At 41.9% G+C, this 18,868-nt stretch overlaps 1 protein-coding gene across 1 annotated transcript; it reads right to left on the bottom strand.

The window, feature by feature from the left end:
* Window positions 1–539: 539 nt before the first annotated feature.
* LOC143317503 (B-cell scaffold protein with ankyrin repeats-like) lies at window positions 540–17,769 on the bottom strand. Its single transcript, XM_076725659.1, has 15 exons — window positions 17,757–17,769; window positions 17,021–17,416; window positions 15,167–15,309; window positions 14,930–15,068; window positions 14,676–14,818; window positions 13,510–13,624; window positions 12,495–12,691; window positions 6,489–6,552; window positions 6,032–6,250; window positions 4,156–4,218; window positions 2,786–2,970; window positions 1,257–1,320; window positions 1,021–1,050; window positions 700–779; window positions 540–572 (listed from the first exon to the last, which is right to left on the bottom strand). The coding sequence occupies exons 1-15, from the start codon at window positions 17,767–17,769 to the stop codon at window positions 540–542; spliced, it is 1,884 nt and encodes a 627-aa protein (XP_076581774.1).
* Window positions 17,770–18,868: the final 1,099 nt, after the last annotated feature.

Raw genomic sequence — 18,868 nt, 5'->3', positions numbered from 1 at the left:
CTTACCATTTTAACCTTTTTAGATGCTGATTTGCTGCAATTTTTGCTGTGTGAAAATTAGTGCCAATATGGCCACACTGAATTCAGCACATAAGAAACAGTCTTTATTTCAGTATTTTCAGAATTAACAAGGTAGTAATTTTCATGAGAGACATTATTAAATTAACATTAAAAAGATATTGAAAGTGTTCATTCGCTTTCAAAAGTAAAGTTACACACTATCTTATTTGTGGTGCTTTTGTTATTGAACAGAATTTACTTCCATAATATCCTAAAAGAGGCAATAATGAATCAAACAATTTGTGATTTTATTTTGTGTAACTTTCAAATAAAAAAGGCTCGTAAAAATAGAATTAACATCATGAATTTAAACAGATTAAACCTGATATCAGTGGTGGAAGAATATAGCCTTTGTTGAGTGATGGAGCCTGTAAATATGGAAAATGTGACACAATTGATGAGTTCAACAAATCTAAAAATGAAGCTTAATTAGTGACAGAAACCTGGATTCATATTCAGCAATTGCTGTCGGTCTTACCTTCATCTTTTGTCAGCTTTGGAAAAGAAATTTGACTGCAAGACAATTCACAGGGACATCTGTCACTCATCCAATAACATCATGCAACATCATGCAAAGTTAATATTAAAACACTTATGCGAACGTCCGCCATGCTTTCTTTGGCAAGCAAAGTAAACTTACATGCTGTCCTTTAAGTGGCTTGCTGTAGAAATCAGACTCCGCCGCCTTGCTTCCTCTCCGACTTTCATTCACTGTGAGACCTGGAGGGAAATTATCCAATATGCACAGCTGAACAGAGAATTGTTCAGTAAAGGAAAATAAAAGGCTCCCATTTAGTGCAAGTGAAACTCACTACATCAAAACATGGCACTGGGGATTTGATTAAATAGCACTTCCCCAAGGATTAATTCCCCACTGCTGCAGCCGGGACTGGAGAAAGTACAAAGGCATGCAAACACAGGTTTTCTCTGTGCACACTGAGATAAGTTTTTAAAGACTCACTTGGCGTGTGATGAACGATGTTGATTTTATCTGCGGGGAGAGAGGAGTTTCTAAGCCATTTACAGTATACAGTTTAATACAGTCATTTACAAGATGGCTACTTGTTCCAGTGTAACTTTCCCTGCACTGCACGTTATTTATCTTATTTTAAAGCTGCAGGACGGCTGAGCTCTGTGGAGCCTCTCTGTGCTGACAGCAGAGTTTAACCCGCACATCCAGGATGGAGGATTATTTACCGTAGACACTGTCATCATCCTCTCTGGTGTTGATGATACTGGCTCTCATTTGACTCAACTTGTCCTGCAGAGACAAAGATCAGTGCTTTAATATTGGACCGGCATACGCAAAACATCCCTGTATTTACAGTTCATGAGATTTCCATAAATTATCTGTGTTATGTTGGAAGTTTTGCTGTTTGGTCATAAATCTTGTGACACTTTCATAGAGCACTGGAAAACTGCAGTACCACAGTAGGATGAGAGACTGATGTAATTATTTACTTGTAGCTTTGAGTGTACCCTTTTTAATAAAATGCAAATACAGAGGCCATTTTTCTGCATAACGAGCACTTACTCACCTTTGATCTGTTAAATATATTTTGAGTAATTGTACTTCAGTACTTTTACTTATGTGGGATTTTAAATAAAAAAAGACACTTCTATTGGGGTGTTTTTACATTATTATCATTGGTACCTCATATGCCACTGGTCTCACTTTATATTTGTGGTTTTCTTGACTATAATGCAACAATTTATATTTTAGAAAAACATGCATTTAAAAGATTAGACTCCTCTTACATGAGTACATATCAACTAAATTTTGACTTTTGCACAGGTGTGACTAATGACACTAACAATGGTGCAGCTAAAAAGACTGAAGCCATCATTAATTTGATTATTTACAGCTGTGTTTTTCCCACTCTGATGTTTCTGGATTTGAGCAGTCAGTCAACACAAGTGGAAGCTTTTTCTGAGATTCAACTCCTGTCATTCGCTCTCTGACCAGCAGAGGTCCTCAGCTCTTCCTAACACCATTGCCCAATCACCTGCCTGCACACCTGTGCCTCACTCCTATAATTACCCACCTGGTTCAGATATTGGCCCACTTTCTTGTTGATATTCATGTTGTTATGTCTGTTTTTTAGGTTCATGGAACACTGAGCGGTTCTGTCACATTTTACAAATTGGCTTCACATTAATATGTTCAGAAACACATATGTTAATGCAAATGTTAATATCTTACTAACATTAAGACTACTACAAATAAAAAATTTATTTTTTTTAAAACAGTGCTTGTGTGAACAGGATTTTTTTTTTTTTTTTTTTGAGACCGAAGGAGCAAAACTTTCCAAAAATACCCCATATGTGTGGAGTAGACCTGAGCTTCTGTCAATCAAAGGTAGTAAAATCAGCACCTGAGTCGTTGGCTGACAAACATACTGTTGTTGAAGTTGACAATCATCAATTTTTTTGGCTGTTAAACAGAAGCTTGAAAATGTGCCACCCTGGCAATCCCTCATGGTGGGGCCTTCCAAAAATTTGATGCTAAACTAATGCTTTCATAATGAATCTTTTTTTCTTTTTTCTTTTTTTTTTACTCTAAGGTAGACGCTTTCTTGTGCCTTCCTGCTCTGTTGTGAGTACATTGTTTTGCAGGTTGGCATGGCATGAGCAACAGATGGCCGTAGTTTTATTAGGGTTTGGTCCTGCGTGCTGCTTCATTTTAAGTCCAGTGTGAGTGTGATCACAGTGTGCGATAGTCCTACCTGCTGGATGGCATCCACGCCCTTCTGAACCCGCTGCCAGTCTCCAAAGCGCTCCAGGGCGCCGTCCACAGTGAGTGAACCTGCCTTCACCCTCTGCTGGAGCTCAATGAGCTGCTGAAGCCCGTGTATCTGGTTTGGCTCAAAGGTATCACTGGTGGAGGTGGTTCTGTCTCCGCGCCCACGTGCTGCAATGTAAAGCAACTCGATAAAAACATATGCTGCTTTGGTCAGAAAAGAGGAAAACACCACGATAATCACCACAGGACGAGCTGGGTTTCATATATGATATAAAGTAAACCGTTCATTCCTGCTTTGAATTAGAGAAATGAGAAAAGACGGGATAAACCCACTCCAGATGGCATTAATAGAGGGGATTGGTTGGTAATGTGATTTTGCCCAGCACATCTGTAATGTCAGTGAGTCGTGAGGTGATGGTGGTAAATAATTTTCTGGGTGACTGTGACGATCTTTGGATCTGTCACTCAGTGTCACCACCAGTACAGCTGAGCAGAAAAACGGCTTTCTATCTCTGTAGGTGTTCAGTGTAGCAGCTCTTCGTCTCTTTCACACTTTAATTTTTGTCTCATCTTCTTGGCGCACAAATGTGTTTAAATGTGCTACCTGCGTTTTTTTAATGCTTGTTGGTGTGCCCATCACTGCTGCCATGACTTATTTCCCTGCTGTGATCGCTGCCATTTTAAGTCATATAACAAAACCCAAATGATCAAAGAGTGTTGGCATTAAGTGACATCAGCCAGCAGGTAATTTCAAAAGGCGATCATGAGAGAGAAGTCAGCGAAAAATCACTGGCACAGTAAAAAGTCCTGCTGTGAGGAGTAAAAACAAAATTACACTCTGCAGATATTAAAGTGATTCTAATCATTCTGTCCAGAAAGGGGAAATACAGGCTCACTGTTTGGAGACAGTGCAAGCAGAAATAAATGGCAATTGCCGCTCTTCCTCACATTTTGTTATTACTGATAAAGGCTTCAAAATTGCAGCGAATGAACAATAAAGCCAAACCCCAACTACAGCAGACAGTGATGATTAAAGCCTTCAGCCATTAATATGCAGATGAGAACTCTCAAGTCTGACAAAATAGGTGGTGAAGATGCATCCCATAGTATCAGTGTCCCCAGTTTGATTCCCACTGGAACCTTGCTGGCATGTCATACCCTGTTCTCTTTCCTGTCATATACAGACTTTGAGTTTGAGAGACGCGGTGGAGGAATTCTGGCAAAAGATGCTGTTGGGTGTTTTTGAAGCTTTATCCGCTCTCTGATCTGTCTCTTGTGAGTTCTCCAGCGTTTCATATGTGACATGAATTGCTAAATCTTTTTCCAGTGTGACTCATGTCAGCTGACACTCACCTTGTTTAGTGGGAAGTGAGTACAGATCGGCATCGCCCTGTGGCGTCTTCTTCTTCTGAAACACTGTAATCACAAAGCAGCTTACGATAGCATTATATATTCATACACTGATTTAATAGCCAACATCATATATGCTGCCTCAAACCAGAGCTGATTGCTCAAAATGTTTGTGCTCCTGCATTTAAGCAATGTTTCCACAAGATGGCGCCATACCCTTAACTTACAAACACCCAGCCACTGTGGAAATCTAAATCTAAATAGCCAGCAGGGAAAGGAACCTTCAGAGAAACACTAATATAACTGAATCTAAATATCTGTGAAACAACACGTATCCTTCTTTGTCATTTCAGATCTTAAATCCGGGTCTCTCTCAGAAAAAAGACCTACACATTCAGTTCTGGGTTGACTTAGACGTCCTTGAATGATGCTTTTGGTTTGGTCGTGAGCACTCAGAATGAAAGGCTACACTGTTTAGCTGTCAGAGGCGGCGGGGCTGCGGCTGTGTGACCAACGCTGGATTAGAATTCACCATCCACACCCTGCAAGATAATCCCACCACTGACTCCTTCCTCCATGACAGCATCTCTCCTTTCCACCTCATGTTCAAACACAGCCTCTCTTCTTCTGCCTTGCTCATAACAGCGGCTTTATAGCTTCATTCAAAATGAAACTGCGAGTGGAGTACCATGGAGGATCTGTCACATGACTAGCTATTACTTTGCCTCGCTTTGGAGTGCGCACATTGCTCTCCATGTTTTTCACACAACCAGTAATTCCTCTCTGTAGGATTGAATTTCAATCACATTTCATAGCATTTCAGTCTCATTGAGCTAGAGACATTGCCGCTAACAAAAGAAAACTCCTCATTATTTCCACTTGTGCACTGGTCTCCAGGCTCCTAGCCTAATCCTCCACCAAGCCTCATCTCTCCTCTTACATCTTTCACTGCGGCAGTGGGAGTGAGGAGCAAAATGTGATCCTTGTGTGGTTTGAAGCTCCGCTGTCTCAATGGATGGAAACCTCAAAATCCCTCTCCTTTCTCTCGTGCGCTCTGGGGACAAGGACGATGGAAAACATGTGTAATGACTTATTCTGGCTGACTTGGCCTCGGTCTGGCCAAGATTGGTTGCAGATGGCAGCCCAGTAGTTCCCTCTCTGTTAGTGAGGGGATGGTTGGGATGCAGGGAGTTCAGTGGTGCACTCAATTTCTTTTTTGCTATGTAAGTCCCACTGGGCAGAGAGTTGGTTTACTAGATGCAAGCAAGCTCAATAAAAAGCTGCATAATGGGGAGAGGGTGCACAGTCATTATCATTTTTGTGTGTTTTGAATGCACAAGTGGTAGTTAGTGGGGGCCGAGTGTAACATTAGCTGTGGGAGAAACAATTAATTGAGGATCCATGTGTGCATGTTTGCACTTGCACAATGAAACAGAGAAGTCGCAGCTGTTTTAATGATTTATAAGCCTTAATAATACCAGTCACTTTTGGATGTTTCATCTTCATGAAATATTCACGCTGCTGAAATTGAACAGTTAGGGACTGTGGGCTCTTGATGCAGGCAAATGGGTCTTTCTCTTTCCTGGCTTTTGTTTGTTTTGCAGCGGGGAGCGACCATGTTCTTGTGGTTTATGGGATCAAAACAAACTGCATCGCAAAATAAAAAGCCTCTCTGCTCTATTCAGCAGCACTCCACTGACAAAGGCAATGCACATTCCAGGCACTTCCTCCCTCCCACATTAACTCCCAAACTCCCCTTCACATTTTGTGTATAACTCAGTGTTGTTTCTACTCCAAAGAGCTCCGTCGCATCTGAGATTTGTGGAAGAAAAAGGGGGCAAAGGGTGCAACAGAAGAGTAACTGGTTATTGTGAGTTACCTTTAGCGATATAAGGGGTTCTGTCCTCCTTCACCTGGGTGCTCTCAGGCCGAGGTGTGGGTGCTGGTGGGCGATTGGCAATAGCCACTGCTTTAGTTGAGTTCAGGATGGTGTCATACTCGTCATTCACTCCCAGTGGTGCGTAGATATCCTCATCCTCCTCCCCCTCTCCATTCTCTCCTTCTTGCTCTTTGTGTGCATCTGTGGTGGAGGGAGTGCCTAATGCACAAAGTGTTTACTGCTCTATTGCCTGAGTGTCATGATAAAGTTCTGCATGCTGTCATTTCACAGCTAATCGGAAGCAATGCTACATGGTGTGCCCATCAGCAAGGGGAAAATATTCAGTGGTCGGAAATGAACAGCAACCCAGCATAATGATGCGCTGGGAAAAAAAAAACCAATTCCATTACCGGCTTTCCTTTGTCCTCCTTCCACTTCCCATCAGTCCTTCACTCACCTGCCGTGCACATCATTTCGTACACGCTGGCATCACCATTGTCCTCGCCCGAGCTGAACACTTTCTGCAACAACAGAGCATGAAGAGATGCATTTTATGGCTCATCCAAATCACAAAGAAACAGCTCAACAGAAGCAATTTAGAACTCAGGGAAAGAATTGTCTAATCTGTTATGTTGAAGGCTGCCGTTTGCTATGTAAGAATGGATTTTTTTTTTTTTGTCTCAGTGCTCATACATGTTTGACAAAACTCAACACAATGCTGGCTTGTGTTTTTGTTATGTGAATCTCTCCTTGGCTTCCTCACTACATCCTTCCTGTCAGCTCATTTTCTCACCTGTATCCTCCTTCCAAGGCACAATGATGAAAGCTAAGATGTTTATCCACTTTCTAAGCTCTCTCACACTATATAGGCTGATATCTGCCTCCATGCTTAAATATTCAGCGTTTTCATGCCAGATGTGACAAATGTCCAGATTATTAAATGAGGTTTCTCGCTGCATCTGTTAGGACTTCATTTGCGGAAAAGGCAATTTCAGGGCTGTAACGGGAACTGGAGAGGTGTGCTGTAACACTCCCTGCTGGCTAACAGAAAGCAGTTTTCCCTCTGACAGCAACGCTGCTGCGGAGTCGGGCCTATTTGCTAATAGCATGCTGAGGGACAGACAGGGGTATGATCAGGGTAATTATGAAATCAGACAATCTTCCCCTTTCAGTCCAAACATATCATTTAGTGAGCAATTCAAGACCCTTGGGTTGATATTTAGACTGCATCTACTATTAGACTGAGATACGGATATTAATTTACTGCCACATTTCAACTTCTGATGGAGATGTGAAGGACTGAAGGGTTGCATCGTTCAGTTTGAAATAACTTAGAGTGAAAAGCTGCTCTCTCTGAGTGTTTATTTTGACAGAGAACCCAGAAAGAACTAGGATTTGCACTAACCACTGTATTTATTTTAAGTCAAATAAACTGTATTTTTTTTTTTTTTTTGCTATTTATGGAAACAGCTGCTGAGCTGTGTTGTAGACTTTGCATCAGATTATGGTATACATATGATGATGCTTTAGGATTCAAATTGATTCCTTTGCCAGTTTAAAAGGATATATTCAGGAAATCCCACAATAAAAATATACTGTAAATCTATGCAGAATATATGAGATACAGCTCACTTTGATCAAGATATCCTCCATATCACCTGCCACACTCTGTGTGCGGTTTCCAGGCAACACAGCCACTCATGACTCAATTACAGTATTACACTTCCTAGTACTGCAAATTACTTATTGGCTGCCATGAATGCATGACTTAACAGTGGAGGTCCATAACAGGCCCAACAGGTAGAAAGGACGGGTTAATTACCACCGCAGCTTGAACATTGAATTATAATAGTTGGATGCTGTGCTTAAGCACTGAGTGGTATTTTCAGAGGTAATTTCTGGACAGGGGAGGGGGTATTTATTTACTAACCACGAACGCTAAATTATTTTACAGATGTCTGAAACTGCAGGAGCTCCGGGCATTCCAGACAAATTCAGTTTCTCCGCCACTATCCAAGCAGCAGTGCTTCAGACAAAACAGCAGGCATGATTTTGTTAGAGGGAGAATAAATCTCAAGTAAACCTACTTTAGGATAAGGAGTGCAAATCTGTTTTCAGCAGCTGAAATGGTCAGTTCACAGGCTGGCAAGTCTCGGCTCTTAGTGCCAGCATGCTGGCTGTTTTTTGACATCGCGGTTTCAGGATAAGAGCGCTTGATGCATGGCAGATTGCAGAGTGAAACGCTGAACCCATCACTTAAGTGCCGTGCACGCAAAATCTGTCCAATTTACTTTTTGGCATGGGAAAATAAGTGGTCAGCTCAGCAGCCAAAGAAACACTTCACACTTCTGTAAAACTATATATATTCTGCAAAGTGTTATCTTCATGGTTTTCTTTTGACACGAAATCAAACATATATTATAGTTAGCTATTATACCAAGACAAAGAATCGACCGCTATGCTAGCATCACTGTGAGGCTGCGTGCAGAAACTACAGTGCTTTGAGCTGAATGCTAACGACAGTATGCTAATATTTAGCAGGTATAATGTTTTACAATGGTGCTGACTAACAGGCCAACATTTCCTAATTAGCACTGAACACAAAGTGCAGCTGAACCACGAATGTCAACCTCATGGTGGCACTAGAGGAAAAGTCTGGAGGATTAATCATCTGGGAACCAAGAATGTCTGTATAAAAATAATATTATGACAATCCAGCTAGTGTTGATGTTGACGTATTTCACTGCATAAGCAAAAGCTTTGCCCAGCTGGTGGCACTAGATAAGAAGACAGGGGACTACTGCAGTCAGTAGGCTTCATCTTCTGGAGACCATGAATATCTGGACTGAAGTTTAATGGCACATCCAGTCTCTACTAAAGTGTTGGTGCGACATTGCTGTCCGTCAGGGGATGCTAGCGTCGCTAAAAACTGACTCAAGGTGGTTGGTTAAATGTAAAAAGTTTCAGACCTGCTATGCACGTTACATCCAAGATAACCTGAAGGATGAAAACAGTATTTTCAGAATGAGGGTGACTGTTATCATTTAAATGATAAGCAAATCTCAGGAGTTTGTGGACAATGATTGCACAGTTACTGACCAAATACACACAACATGCAAAATAAGGTCAGTGGAATCAACAAATCCCTGGAATCGAGTGTAGGATGTCACCTCATTTGTTTCCCCTGCATTTGGATACGAGTGTATTGTACACAAACACAGCACATAAATATGTCTTTGTAGTCTTTGGAGGACCATACAGAGTCGAGCTAATTTGTATTTATCGAGCTCTGCTCTACTTCTGAAAGCACGCAGTGAAATCTTGGTAGGAGCACAGAGTCCATCTAAATGCCAAGTGACACTCAGCCAAATTTGTGACCCACTATTAAAATATTAAATAAGGACAACGCGTGTTTGTGTTAGTCATTACCATGAGCAGGCACAATATTGCAGTCTGAGGACATAAACATCATAGATAACAGCGGAGCTTTTTCTATATTTGTATTCTAGTTATGCTCTCCCTGAATAATTCAGCTTTCCCCTCTGGAGCAGTTCACAGCTAATTAACAAAGAAGTGTGGTGCCAGGGCAGGCTAGTGGATCTGACGCAGGCCCTGTGAGTGATTCAGCCTGTGTATGAAGCAGGGGACAGATCCATCTAGGGTTTATTGACAGAGTGCTGCTGCCCTGACACCCACATCACTGATGCATCATGGGTTGATTAATTGGAGGTGGGGGAATCGCTGCAGAGGAGTTAATGAAACTGCCGTGCAAAAGAAGGAGCAAGAACAAAAACCCACTCCACAATGCTGACTTTCTCAAAAATGCACCACACAGGCACGGTATGTGTTGTTTTAGCTGTCAGGATTAATTTTAATTAACCCTCCAAGAAATGCAGTGACTGTTTGTTATGTTACATCTACAGGCTTGTCGAGGTCCCTGTGGGGAGACCTCTGCGTGGCTCTACTGCTCCCCTGTTGGCTCAGCTGACTCACTGCAGGCTCACAGCAAGCACTTTGACTCGCAAGAGCAGTCTGATCAAATCTTGCTCCATCTGCAGTCACTCTCAATTAGCAGTGTTGCTAGGGGGATAAACACATTTGCAACAGCTGTTGGAGTGTCTAAATTTCCCTGGAGGGGGAATTCTCTATAGGTTGAACCGTCAGAGCCATCAAAGAAGGTAAAAAGTTGTCAGTATCAGAAGGAAAATGGGAGATTTCCACATGAATGAATGAGCATGCTGCCTGTTACACACTGATGTAACGCATAAGGAATTGAAACAGCTGATATAAGCTTTAAATGTCAAGGTTTTGACTCATTCGTCTCTGAGATTTCTGCCTCCACCCCAGCACAGTGGAGATGAATGGAGGTTTGTTTGTGCTCACCACACAGAATAAGTACATTGAAAAAAAATCAAAAGCAACATGTCTTTTCAGAATCACTGTCGAGTGGTTTCAAAGCAACAAAGCGCATTTACTCTTTACTTCATGTCAAGGTACCTGTACATGAATATTTCCATTATATGATACTTGTGGCGAGGTATAGTTACTTTTTACTTTGTAGAATAGGATTGTGTATAAAAACATATGATTAGCATATAAATATGATGTACTGCTAGAGAGCAACTATTCAACAGTATATAAAGTAGTTAAAATTAACTTCACATTAGAAATGCTGCTTTTCTGTTAATGCATCAGAAATAATAATCCAGTAACATAAAGCATATAATAATATAGTACCTAAGCATGTTTTGTTGCACGCAGTACTTCTATAGGCTACTTTTACTGAAGTAAAATTTTGATAGAGGACTTTTACTTACAGTATTTTTTACATTTTATTTTTACACTGTGGCATTGCTACTTTTACTATGCTTTTTTGCTTTCTTTCCAAGACTTAGATGAGAGGACTGATGCCACTTTCAGGTCCATACAGTAAATATGAAACTACCACCTGCAGCCGATTATCTGAGTTTAACAGAGAGACTGGACGCAGCGGGAAACAGCTGACCTGGCTCTGTCCAAAGATAACAAGCCTGCCTGGCAGCACTTCTTAGCTCACTGATTAACATGTTATATCTGGTTTGTTTAATCCATATAGAGAGCAAAGAGTAAAAACAAAAAAAAGGTTGTTTAATAGGTGCCAGACTGTTTCCTGGCTGGGAACAGTCACTTCCTTCAGTCTCCACTGGTTGCCCGGCGACCTCACATCAACATCGAAACAGGAAGTTACTGCACAGACACAGGCTAGCTGTTTCCCGGTTCCCACTCTTTATGCTAATCTAAACCAACCAGCTGTTGGTGCCAGCAACATATTCATTGTACAGATATGACAATAAAATCATCTGCTCATCTTTTTATCAATAGCATTATCAATAATTGAGAAAAACAGGTTTTTGGGAATTTGCATGAACCAAATTGTGTTTTGTAATTTCAACGGCTGACACATTTGCTTAAGTGTTTGCAGAACACATTGGAAACGATTTGGTGTTGTCAGCCTGCCATTTTGGCTATATCACTGGATGCACCATGTCTTTTTCATAATGATAATGTCCTCACCGGCTAATGAAATTAGCATTGGAAAAAACATTATGATACTAATGTCCTTCAGGTTTATCAAATAAAGGGATGTGCATGCATGTGAGAGATCTATTAAATGTGGACTGCAGCAAACGTGCTGCCCTTGTGTTACTGTATCTACACAGTGAAATGGGAAGTTGAGCATGAAGAGGCTTTTCATATTAACATAGGGAAATGGCGGCCATTAGGCAAGAAAATCTCGACATTAGTGGCTGCGTTAATTGTCTAAATGTATGCAGACGACCTACGCTGTGAGCCACTATGCATGCATGAACAAACACAGCCTTTCTAGTCTCTGTGGGGGACTTTCCATCAGGAGTCTCGTAGACCAAACATATTCAGGATGAGAGGAGGGGGGTTACATCAATCCACTGCCAGGAGCTGGATGAAAAGACACCAGCTAGTAGGGAGTGAGGTCGCCCCTGATATACAGGTCAGTCTCCCGGCACTCCACCCTCCTATCCCCTCCATTCTGTTCATTATTGATAAAGCACCACTCACTCAAAGGCTTTACGCTGGGCTGGTGTTAGTAAGAGCATTCCTGAGTGCTGCACTGCATCCCCTGGCCGTGAGATCTCAAGAGCGAAGGTGAACTGCGGTGTTTTCCTCGGCTGTGAGTAGGTAACTGAAAACTATGGAGATCATCACATCCAGCCACCTCTCGATAGACAAATAATGTCACTGGGTGGTTTTAATTAGCTCACAAATCACTGAACGTGAGAGGCTGTCATCAGATATTGGCATTTTGAGAAATGTCTTCATTGCGTGGAGGATCAATAAAGCTAAAACAATATTTTCTGGCGAGGAAGAATTACATCTGGAGCAAGGTGGAAATGATCAACACGGCGGATAGGGTGAGAGTGCACAGAGTTCATGAGGAATTAGTTACCAGTGTTTCCTTCAATAAGACGTGAAGCTCTGTATGGCCGTGACTCTTGGCGATCTCAGTGGGAGTCTGTCCGTGGCGATTGGCGGTGTGCAGTGCCCGCTCAGCACCGGGACACTGCAGGAGCAGGCTGGAGACACTCTTGAATCCATACTGGGCAGCAAAGTGGAGGAGGGATGGTACATCTGCATGGTGGAGCTCTGATGTGGATAATTACCAGGTTTGATAAGGTGGGAGAAGAAATTGACCTGACCAACAAAGTCCTGTTAGGCCTGAAAATGAGCATCTGTGTATTTGTACAAATAATTATCCTTGACAGTACAGATTACGCCATTTATATCACTTCCTTTACAGGTGATAACTTGAAATTGACCCGATGCAATGTGAGCAATCTAACACAATCAGGAGAGGCTTGGAGGCCTTTATTGACTAGTTTGTCATGGGAACATTTCCCTGTGCCCTTTTTAGCAGAGTTAAGGATCAATCTCAGTAGCTGATGAAGCCATCAATCTGCCACATAATGAGCCAAGAAATAATGGAGGGCTTCCTGACATGGTGGATAATGTGCATCATGCAACAGGAACGCATTCCAACTGTGAGAAGTATGTTCAATCCACACTGTGGCATAAAGGCATGCTGAGAGAGAAACGGGTGAATTTAAGGGACAGATTGTTGCGCTAATACAGTTGCATAAATACTGGTAATGTCTTGTCTTTGAAATAATGAATCATTTCAATTAATCATCACCTGTTATAGCAATGGCATGCTGTTTACTGGTGGATCTGCAGTAACTGAAGTGTTTTCCACACAGTTCGGGCCTGTGTTTTTGGGTATACCTTCATACTGCAATTAAATACTTCACAGTACAAATAGTCAGCAAATGTGTAAATGTTTGAGACGCTTATCCCTGAGAGTTCAAATACTATTTAAAGAAAGTTGTACCAGGTTGGGTGTGATTACTCAGCAGATGGTTTTCAGTGCTTCAGAGTTATGAGTAAGCAGTTGTACAGTGCTGCACCTCTTTCAGGTGTGTTTTCACACTGCAGTCCCTGAAAGCCTCCGGTGGGCATCCCCTCCAACAGCATGGAGGACAACTTCTGATCCAGCTTCTCCACGGAGGACTCCTGGAGAGCCTGAAAAACAGAGAGACAGACGATTCACGAGCAGACTGCATTTTGTAATGTTTTTTGAGGTGAAGCTGCAAAGAACAAAAACCTAAAATTTGATTTTGGTGAAAAAACAAAAGCGGCGCCTAAAATCACACAGTGTTTTGAACATGTGGTGAAATACAGCTTACAGAGGCCCAGCACAGATGCCAGGTTGAATAAGACTCCAGTCATGACCCGTTCAGACCTTTAGTTTGAAACCATCTTGGCAAATCCTTCTTTTGGCTTTGCTCAACTTTGCCTCTTCAGCAAAAGAGACCTAATCAGATCAAGTGGTCATGGCCAGAAGAGGGCTGAAACCTGCCGTCCCTTCATTTCCAGAGAGGAGACGGTAAACAGTGACGCGCATCAACATCAGCAGAAATAAGATGATTGAATTTATCTTCTGTTTTTCCGCCTCTTTCTAATAGCTTGAAGTGGATCGATTATAAGCAGTGGTTTGGGGCGGCGATTGACTAATTTCTGTAACTGGGTTATGTAATGATGAGTCACTAAGTAACATAACACATTCGAAGTGCATCAGGAGAGTTACTTTTATTTTATTAGAGAGAGAGACAGAATAGCACAGAATTCAAATTTGTTCCCTGCATTACTAAATGAATGACTGAATGACTCAACTTTGGAAATATTAATCTGCATTTTCATTACAATGTCGCCGTTGAAAAGTGTGGCTGAGTTGCCAGCCAGTCTGCAACTGCAGTGACAACAATTTAAAAGCCCTACTATCTCCTTTTAAAGGGGTCCATTTGGTATAACACTTTAAAGAATGAATGGTCAAAATTAAGGCATCCTAGGCCGAGATGTCCTAACTTTTAGTCCCTGATATGGATCAAGCTCAAAAAACACTCAAGCCTACATATCCCATCGCACAACTCACTTTCGTTCTGCCAAACAGCCTCAGAGAATTGTATAAAACGTGGAACTGTGCAGTTTCACATGTAATCATAACACTCATATAAGCTACAGCAGCTAGAATGTGCATGTCCTTCAAAGGGAAAGAGCCCTTTAATGGCTTTACCTGACACATGAACTCTACAGGGTCTGCTGCCCTCGCCAGAAGGCAGGTTATTTCCTCCATGTTGCTGTAGTACTGCAGCTGTGCCTTGCTCAGTGGCACTCCATTGCTATACACAGTCACTCTTACATTCCCTGCTGGAAAATCTGCAACAGAAAAAATGCAGATACTGCACACTGGCTGGGCTACAAGAATACTGTTGTTGTTGTTACTGTATTTTCTTAAACACGTTTATTATTTCTTAGTCTTTTGTTCACCTGGTGCATTGACGCACAGGATCCGCTCGTTCCAGGGGACGGCCTTCACTCTCAGCGCCTGATTCTCACCGATGAACTCAACCTCAGCGTCGCTGTCAGCCGCCTCGTTTTTCAAAAGAATGAACAGCTCCATAGAGCTCTTCCAAACAGACAGCACAGTGAACTGCAGCGTAATAAATGACTCTTTATGAAAAAAAAAACAGAAATGACTTACTACTGACTAGATGAGTGGCTCACCCCGCATGGAACTCTGGTAGGAACGACCACGACGTTAGATCTGACACTGTGAGCTCCAGTTGACTGCATTTGTTCCGCCTTTTGCTCTGCTCCTGATACTTTACGTGCCACTGAGTTGACATTTGCTGCTGAGGCTGACACCCCTACAAGAGATGGGACATCGAAGCTCGTGCTGAATTATGCACCAGTGATGTTTACAAAATGGGTTTCAGATACAGCAGGTGCATTTTTAGTCATGCTACAGACGTGGCTTTATGTCCATTACTTGGTTTGTCGCTTTTGTCCAGACTTAAATATCTCAGCTATTGAAAGATGGATTGCCATGAAAGTCTATGCAGACATTCATGGTGTCCAGAGGGTGAATCCCACTGATTTGGTAATCCTTTCATTTTTCCTTTAGCAACACCACTAGGTTCTCATTTGGACTTGAGTGCAATGTCTAAACAACAGCTATAAAACTGCTGTTAGCACGCCTTTAGCTCAACACACCACTGTACCTCAGTAGCCTCACAGAGCCGGTTGGAAATAATCTTTGTCTCACCTAAAATGAAATAAGGTTAAATTGCATTAAGCTCCGATCTATTCTGACGTTACAAGTGATTCAAATCTAAAATAGGCCTGCAAAATATCTTTCATTTCCATTAGTCGTGACTCACTGTTTCTAGAGAAACCAATCATGAAGTGCACATGAGGAGTACACTAAAACTCATCAAACACCTACATGTTTGTTGCCTGTGTGCTAACAAACAAACAACATCATCCCGTATGAACAGGGAAGGCACTTATGGGTTAAAATGTAACTGTTCGTGGGATCCTGGCCTGAGCCACTTCACTGTATCAGTGCAATGAAGTGATGCAGAGTGCACTTGAATTTGCATGGCTCGCACTGAGTAGTCAGCAGCGGCCAAAGAGGAAAGACTGGCTATTTGCATCAGTTGTTCCTGCACACGCACACACACCTGTTTAAATACAAGCCCCCTCCTCCGCTTATGAATTCATACAAATGGTGCAATTAGGAAAAACAGGGAAGGAGGCACACAATAATTGGCGGGGCAGACGAGGACATGCAAGAGATACACACAGTTTCACCAAAGATGGCAGCTGGTGCTAAAAAATATTGGATGTCAATCTTCAGAGCACACAATTCTCAGGAAAAAAGTCAGTAAACAGGTTTCCAAGCTGCTGCTCAGGCGCTCTCACAAATAATGAGCATTCTTTTCTCCTCGTATTTATGGCGGGGGAACTGCAAGACCATGTGAAATTTTTCCTGAAGGAAAGGCATGTTGAAGAGGGCGATTGTGCTCTGGGTTTGCAAGACCGGGATGCACACTGTGACTAAATGTCAATGTTTAACTGACCTGCATTAGGATATTTGATAATGGTGCTAAATAGGCTGAGACATGTTGCTTTGTCTCCAATTCTGAATTAATTTTATCATTATATTGAGTTTCAGTGGGTATTTCTAACACATATCCCAAAAAGACTGCAATAACGCTTCTCACATTTAAAAGGTATTGAATATAAGCACAAAATATCAGATATTAGGACTACGGGGAAACTGAGGTGGGATTTCATACCTCACTGGTTCCTGAAATAAGGTCAGGGAAAATCAAAGGTCTTTGAGGCCATTCGAGGAGCTCCCCAGTAAATTACACAAATAATTTCTTATCGCAATTAATTAATTCTGTGGAAGCTGGTGGAATAATATGTAGGACCATTTACCTTCCCTTTAATAACACACGACTTAGTCATATACAGCCAAAATCCCCTCATGTGGAGCTCAAGACAAAATGTTATCAATAGGTGGTCAGTGATATTAGGATCAACAAAAAACTTTTGAAGCCGATGCCATACCTTTTTTCACAATATCAGTCACAGTGGACAGGTACTCATGAGCATCCTGTTCACTGGATATCTGCAGGCACTCGTCGCCGTTCAGGGGCACCAGCTCCAGCAGCGGGGTCAGACTCTCCACCCCACACAGCAGCACAACCACATGAGCCGCAGGACTCAGCACACGGGCCAGGAAGAAGCGCCGCATCTGGCACAGACCCTCCAGCATACCCTTGGAAAGGATCAGGAGCTTGCAGGTATACTGGGCCAGTCTGAGGAAGTCATCCCGCCGACTGGACGCTGTGGCGATGTCATAGCAGCAGATCCCAGCCTCTGAGATATGACCGCTGAAGACTGAATGCAGGTAGGTGGCCCACTGCTCAGCCTCTGTCTCATAGATGATTATCAGCTCCTCAGCTACAAGAAAAAGGCATTTTTTGTTAAAAAGAATCTCTCTGACTTCAGTGGTTAGTGTTCTATGAAAAAGCATCATATCCTTCGACCTTAATTATACTTTTAGGCTGCATAAAATACATTGATAGCAAAAGAAATGTTTCTGCAACTGAAATAACATTGACATATACAAAAACAGCCAGGACCAGTATTGCCAATATTAACCTAAATGTTGCCTTGAGCGTTGCAAACAGCCATAAATCAGCAAGACTCATATATTAAAGCAGTTAATCATTTTCATTAGCCCAGTGAAGAGTTATATAATAATGAATTAATGAATAAATAATGCCAAGCCACAGCTTACCTGTCTGGCTCATAGCTAAAGTTCTGTTTGTCTGCAGGTCTTACTTCACAGTGACAAGGAAAACAGCGCTGCTATTGTCAGGAGGAGCTAAGATAAGAGAGAGTTTCCTGCTGCACCAAAGTGGACATACGAGACCATTTTTTTTAAGCGAACATAAAGCCCCTGTTCCCTGCCCTGGTGACAAGGAATGAGGATATGGATATGAGTTTTTTTTTTTTTTTAAAGAACTTTGCCGCATCATTAGTTCAATGGCAGCAATTTCAACTAATTTGATCTGTGGAAATAAATGTGCTGCATTTCAATGCGGTGGAAATTTCCCATAACCGTTTATGAGATTTGGACATGGACAAATTTAGTTTTGCTGTCAACATGTTACTGGTACACACACGACCCACCCTGATATGCAAAATGGGTAATTATAAAAAGACATAAAAGCCAATGTCCAGATAATGTTTCACCAATGAACTCAGGAGTGCGGCATAGTAAGAGCACAAAAGGTTACTGTGTGTATGATTATGATGGCTTTCTGTTTGAAAAGAATTATTCCTTATTTCTCATCTAACTATATATATTTTCATGAACGACCAAAGCTACAGTGGAAGCAGTCTGAACTGAAACTGAGATAGAAACAGAGAAACACATACAAAATGACAAATACTGAAAAATCAGGGCTTACTATTTCACGATGTGCCATAAAAAAAGATACTGTATGTCTGTCCGGGAGAAAAAAATACCGCAAAAAATAAACACAAAGGTCATTCAGGCAGACAACAAGTGACCAGAAAGTGAAGATCTTGCATCATGGACTTGACCAGAACTTAATTAAGTCTGCAGAGCCATGGGTGCAAAGCAGAGGACTAGAACCTGAGACATGTTGAAACTAATGATGTGGTGTGAATGTCTCCTCCACAGGCAGAGATAAAAAGGCTGTGGTATGTTTTGACCTACTATGCACACACACACACACACACACACACACACACACACACACACACACACACACACACACAGCGCCTCACTGAGAGAAATCTAAAACTCGGGGCTTCATTAACTGCCTCCACCTGCCAAACAACTGACTCATACCACACCAGTGTCTCACTAATAGCAGTTTG

Source organism: Chaetodon auriga, chromosome 24 (assembly GCF_051107435.1).
Source record: "Chaetodon auriga isolate fChaAug3 chromosome 24, fChaAug3.hap1, whole genome shotgun sequence".
NCBI lineage: Eukaryota > Metazoa > Chordata > Actinopteri > Chaetodontiformes > Chaetodontidae > Chaetodon > Chaetodon auriga.
Note: the sequence above shows the minus strand (reverse complement) of the source record. Positions and strands in the feature narration are given on the sequence as shown.

Excerpts from the sequence above, each read along its gene's own strand:
- LOC143317503 (XM_076725659.1), bottom strand. Across the intron at positions 12,692-13,509 it reads TGAAAACACACCTGAAAGAG|AGCTCCACCATGCAGATGTA; the intron begins GTGCAGCACTGT and ends TATCCACATCAG. Across the intron at positions 6,553-12,494 it reads TCTTATTGAAGGAAACACTG|AAAGTGTTCAGCTCGGGCGA; the intron begins GTAACTAATTCC and ends CTGTTGTTGCAG.